The 6,025-nt window shown below is 49.7% G+C and overlaps 1 protein-coding gene across 1 annotated transcript; it reads left to right on the top strand.

Moving 5' to 3' along the window:
• The first annotated feature begins 1,617 nt into the window (after nucleotides 1-1,617).
• KCNE5 (potassium voltage-gated channel subfamily E regulatory subunit 5) lies at nucleotides 1,618-3,853 on the top strand. The gene has a single exon (XM_070603834.1). It carries the CDS (start codon nucleotides 2,021-2,023, stop codon nucleotides 2,447-2,449), a length of 429 nt encoding a protein of 142 aa, XP_070459935.1. The 5' UTR covers nucleotides 1,618-2,020; the 3' UTR covers nucleotides 2,450-3,853.
• Nucleotides 3,854-6,025: the final 2,172 nt, after the last annotated feature.

Below are 6,025 nucleotides of genomic sequence, written 5' to 3'. Positions count from 1 at the left end.
ATGGAGGCAGCTCATGGACACCACCCATGTGACAAGAGTGGCTGTCAGGACTGAGAAGAACAAGGTCAAACTTCATCATTCTAGTCCTGCCACCTAACCACTTGAACTTGTTTTCTCTTCTGAAAACAGGAATAATCCTACTAGCTCATAAGACCATTGAAAGTAGAAGTTTAAGTGATTATTTTTATGCTATGGTGAAGGATTCTTCTCCACCCGCCCCCCTCCCTGGCCCAAAAAAACCCTAGAGATTTCTGGGCATGTTTTAACAGATAGGAATCTTTTAACTTAACAGTGCTGTCCCTAGGTTGGTTTTGCTTTGAGAATTCCCTAGCTGTGTCCTCCGGCATTAGTCGTGCCAAGTCATTTTAACAATTATTCTCTGAGCCTCTCTGAGCTGAGGACATTGAGGCAAAGTGACTAAGAGGGAGCCAGTGGTCAGGTTCACGTGGAATGTCTCTGAGACCTGTGTAGAGGCTGTTAAGTTAGGCTCTTTTTGAGACTCTGGATATAGTTTGGTACCAACCTCATCCCAACACATAGAAGGCTGCAGCCCCTGAGTGGATGGTGGGCTGAAGGGTGGCTGGGGCAGAAGTACCAGAAAACCTTTCTTTTTTAAACGATAACACCTGCAGACTGAATGGCCCCTGGACTGGATGCTCTTGAACAGGCAGCTTGATTTTCAAGGTGTGCATAAGGGCATATACTTTTCTTTCATTCCTTCTATGCTCACTTGGCAACCATATACAACCAGACCTGACCAGCACTACTTCATTTGTTTTCTACTCACTCTACAAATCAGTCCTTTGAGCACTTTTCCTTTGTGATGCCCAGTCTGTGTCCAGTTTAACATACTTTGGACTGATTTTTGTCTTAGTGCCTTGTTTTCCCCTAAAAGAAGATACCCTCTGGGGAAAAAATGGCTGCCTCACAAGCCGGCAGGGCCTAGATCTGTTACCAAGCCCTGGAGAGATTCAGAGCTGGGTTTTGGCTTAACTGGATGTTTCACAGGGACCAGGACTGGGGGTGGGGGGAGGGGCTGAGTGTGGGGGTGGTGAGCATATTTTCTAGAACTGACGCTTTTCAGATCCCGAGACATCTAGAGAGTATCACCAAGGGGCCTTTTTAATGTCCCTGCTCCTTTTAATGGAAGAACTTGGTCTCATTTCTAGGAAGATAGCTTACCTAGGGGAAACAGGGTCACACCATGGATGGTACACTCACATGCTAGGACATGCGGACCCCTCTAAAAATGTGATAGGTGATCAGAGCAGGGGTACTTCCAAGGAGGCTGATATTATCAGAAAACTTTTTGGAAGACCAGAGTCCTACTCTGCTTTGGTCTTCTTGCAAGTGCCGGACCATTCAGTCACCAAATTTTGCCTGAGCATCTTCTGAGTAAGATGCTCTTCTCGGGCAGGGGAAGGAATGAGGGCTAGAAAGATAGGCCAGGGTCCTTGTTCATGAGAATAATTGCCATAAGATGTGGACGAGCGGTCTTGGCTGCTTCGTTACTGAAGAGCTGACGGAACCCCGGGACAGGGCCTGCCTTGGGGGACCAGATGCTGTATCTGGGCCAAAGCTCCGCCTGCAGGGCAGGTCGCCAGAACTTGGAAGGAATTCTCTTCCGCAGCCCAGGGTCCAGGCTTGGCCCCAGCAAGCTACCCTGCCAGCCTCTGCTGCCTGGGGCCTCGCGCATTCCGCGCCCCCGCTCCCTCCGCCCCTCTCTCGGCCTCGCCCCCTCCCTTGTCCCCTTCTCCTCCCCCCACCAGCTGTCCCCTTTGCCCAGAGCAGCGAGACAGCCGGAGCCTGGGAAGTGGCGGCTTCGGGCCGGAGGGGGCGTGATGGGGAAGGGGAGGAGGGGCGTGGATGAGGGGATAAGGAGGCCCGGGCGGCGGGCGCCCCCAGCCACTGCGCTTCCCGCCCGAGAGCTGGGTGCCGCCGCCAACGCTCACTTGCTTCCCCTCGCTCAGGGGGAAAGGTCAGCAGCGTCCTGGAGCCGCCGTGTCACTCCCCGACAGCCATGAACTGCAGCGAGAGCCAGCGGCTGCGAACCCTCCTGAGCCGCCTGCTGCTAGAGCTGCACCACCGGGGCAACGCCAGCGGCCTGGACCCCGGCCCCGGCCCGAGCATGGGCATGGGGGTCGTTCCTGATCCCTTCGTGGGCCGCGAAGTGACCAGCGCCAAGGGCGACGACGCCTATCTCTACATCCTGCTCATCATGATCTTCTACGCCTGCCTGGCCGGTGGCCTCATCCTGGCCTACACCCGCTCCCGCAAACTCATCGAGGCCAAGGACGAGCCTTCCCAGGCCTGCACCGAGCACGAGTGGGCCGCGGGTGGCGCAGCGGCCGCCACCGACGCCGAGACTGCCGCCGGCTCGCCGGCCGAGGGCCGCCGCCTCGCCCCTGGGGGGCTGCCCGCCCTCACCCCAGGCACCGTCGGGGTTTAGAACCACAGCCCCAGCTTGCTTGCTTGCTCGCTCGCTGCGCCCTCCTCGTCTCGCTTGTCCCTGGGCGTGGCGCCCGCCTTTTCCTTTCCTCCCCTTCCAGGGTTTGCCTCACCTGAGGCCCAGACAATGATGAGAGGCCAGGAGACCTTCCAAGGCCCTCGAAGAAGCACCACACGTCCTGGCCACTTTCTCCCTCCTCTCCCTCCTCTTCCCCCATGCCTCCACACCCATCCCACACATCCAACTGCACTAAACTGCTTCTGCTCTCTTGTCTGCAGACAGCCCTGGCACCACGCTCCAGCCCTCTGGGAACTGAATCCAACACGTCGAACACTTGGCAATGAACTGAAGCAATGAAGTCTATCAGAACTCTGGGCCGTCTAACTGGCAGCTGCTCCAGGGACTGCCAGGGACTGCTCACTCTACAGAGCCAACGGGCTTGCCATCACTGCCAGGCTGGCTGCAGCAACTCCAGCTTCCTGTCGCCTTAGGGACAGAGACAAAGGAAATGAAGAGACCTCAGACATCTTTTCCCTCCCTCCCTCCCTCCCTTCCTCTTTCAGAAGGGAGCTAGCAGGACACTAGGACCAGTCTGTGGGATAGAATGGACTTAATGGGGACTGAAAGGGGCGGGGGACTCAAAGAGGAGGGAAGACCTATGACCCCTTCTGTATGGTTTTGTTGCATCCACTTGTCATCCCAAAGGTAACTTGCCTGATTTTTAGTAGCTTTGCCATCTTCTGCCATGGGTAAACATTGCTGGGTGCGTCACCCCAATACTTCCAAATGCCTCTCCTATGTTGATTCAGTTGTTATGGCAGCTGTCTGCTTCATCCATGGAACGTGAGGCTTAGATGTCCCCTCCTCTGTAACCTGGGGAATGTCAGAGGCAGGTAATAAAGGTTGTTTAAACAATAACCTAAGACTCTTTTCTCAAAGATCCCAGCCTTGAGACCCAGGACTATATAGAGAAGGAATCCTTTTTGCTTTTGGAAATGCTGTTTCGATTCAGGAGTTGGGTTGTTGTGATATCTGTATATCCAGTTCCAATGCAGTAGATGTCATTGTGGGTGAAGAAAATGTTTATATGGCTAAATGTGTTGTTTTTTCAAGTGTTTCAAAAGTTATGACTGCTTTGTTCCTTCTCTTCTTTTCCCTTAATTCTGAAGCACTTCCAAATATCACAATGCTAAATGAGGATTCCCCACTTTCATTTTGTTGTTTTTCAGGATACATACAAAAAACCCCTCTCATACCCATCACTATTAGCTATTGTCAAAGTTAATTTGTAGAAGCCACCTTTGTAACTCTCTCAAAGAAGTGGCTTATTAAAGAGAAAAAGCCATAAAATAGTGTAAATCTTAAGTCAGAGGGAAAGCGCTTGAATTAAACAGTCTTAACCAATGATGGGTAAAGTTAGAGGTGTATGTTTATTCTCCTCGTCTCAAGAAGGTCATGAGAAACTTGCCTACTTAGGGCTTAAATGCTCATACCTGATGATGGCTATTTGGGTTCATCAAACACACATAAAATCACCTCTTATCATTAAGTCAACTTGCTTAATGCCAGCTGGTTTCTCAGTAATAGCAGGACAAAGATATTATGGGTCACTTTAATGCATTGATATTACACAAGCTTCATTCAAGGCATTGGTTTTGACCTTGTAGCCCATCTGGTATTTTACCGGAGCTATTAATAAGTTAAATGAACTTACTTTCATTCCCAAGATTCACTCCTTGAAGATATACTGGCCTGGCCCCATTGGCTCCTCTCCAGTCCTAGTTCCAGCCCTAAAGTCACCCCTTCTCCTTGCAGGTGGGGCCAGGGATTAGGCAGCAGTCCAAGATGGTGACAGGAAGAGAGGGGAAGCTGTGAGAGCCATCTCAGGGCCAGGCAGGGAGGACTGAGTGGGATGTGGAGGGAAGGCACAGATATCCGGCCGTGCCAGGGGGATGTGCGGGCTCAGTCCCCAGCCTTGTATTTCAAGTATAACAATGTCCCTCATTTATCTGGCATAACTGGGGACACGATGTTGTTCTGATAATGAAGCATAATCAGTGCTTTAGTTGTTGAAACTTTATAAACATCTGTACCATTTTTTCACAGACATTTAAAAAAATATATTGCCAGAAAAATAAAGAATAAAAGAGAGCTGGGAGCAGCTGGGACAATGCCTACAATAAACATTAATGTGTCAGCTGCGGGAAACAAATCCCATTGCCAAAATATTCCTGCTGTTAAAAACATTTTAACCTTTTTATGATGATTAGGGTAGCCATTAGGAACATAAAGCGAGAGTAGCTACAGAACTCTCCCAGTGAGAAAAGTGAAGTGGCCTGGGCAGAGAGATTTGCTTTACTGCCCAGTTGTTTTTTTCGAGACTTTCAGGGTTGCAACTGTGTCCCAGATAATGAAGTTTCCCAGAAGTCTGGACACTCTACCAACCAGTGGGAGTGTCAACAGCACTGAAGTGATCAGATTGTGGTCAGCAAAAGATAGAGAGAAAAATGAAAAACTAGGGGCTTGGCCAACCCTCCGTTTTGATAATGTATTCCTGAATAGCACCAGCTGACCGTACAAACTGGGAAAATGTTGCCCTTCTCCTTAATGTGATTCTAATAATTAGAATGATTCTTCTTTCAACCCACCCAGTGGTCTCTTTCTCCTTTCTGTGTAAACAGGTCGTGTTTCAGTTCAAGTTCAGATCTTTCTCCATAGTAAGAATGAAGAAGACCTATGCTTCCTTACGCGTAACTTGAGGCTTTCAACACAGCGGGACTGGGAGATATTTTGAGTTCCAATGTCTGGAAGTATTCACCGACAGTGCAAAAATAAACAGAAGCTTCCCTTCCATTACAGACACAATTCTGTGTTGTTGATTCATTTTTCTAGAGGGATATAAATGAGGTCGTTCATTTGTTCGTAGTTACCATCTTCTTTTCAATTTGCCACCTCTTTCAGAAACCAGAGATCTTCACATGACTTGTATCAACAAAGAGAAAAGGGACTGGGCTGCTTTCCAAACAATCTTGCCTCGCGGCTAGAGCAAACGCACTGTGGTGTTGTGGACAGAACACAGGACCAGAAGCAAGAGAACAGTCCAGCCCCGGCTTTGCCAGTTAACGGGCTTTGTTTCTCAGGGTGAGCTGCTTAACCTCTCTGGGCCCGTCTCCACAGCTGTGGGGATTTGAGGATCAAGTGAGCTAACACATGGGACAGGGCTAGGAGAAAGACAGCAGCTCTAGTAGTAGAAGGTGTTAAGTTTATATTTTCCTTTTCCTTCCTTGGGGGCGTACCCTTGGGCAGTTGTGTGGGGGAAGAGAAAATTCTCTACTATGTAGAGTCTACTATTATTGTTCAAAGAAGGGGATTGCAGAGGTTTGGCCACTAGCTGCCAGATTTCTGAGCCTGTCTCCCCTGTTCTCAGAATCTTGGACGACTAGGTATCTGTGCATAACTGCCTCACCATCCTACCCCACTACCCTTTACCCGTAGGCCTGCAGTGCCCTTTAAATAAAATATGACAATAATACTGTATTTTCAGGGCTCCACCGGGACTGGAGTCCAGACTTTGAA

This window comes from Equus przewalskii, chromosome X (genome assembly GCF_037783145.1).
Source record: "Equus przewalskii isolate Varuska chromosome X, EquPr2, whole genome shotgun sequence".
Taxonomy (NCBI): Eukaryota; Metazoa; Chordata; class Mammalia; order Perissodactyla; family Equidae; genus Equus; species Equus przewalskii.
This window is presented reverse-complemented; position numbering and strand designations above follow the sequence as displayed.

What these genes read in the sequence shown, in the direction of transcription:
- KCNE5 (XM_070603834.1), top strand. Translation starts at nt 2,021, where the DNA reads ATGAACTGCAGCGAGAGCCAGCGGCTGCGAACCCTCCTGAGCCGCCTG.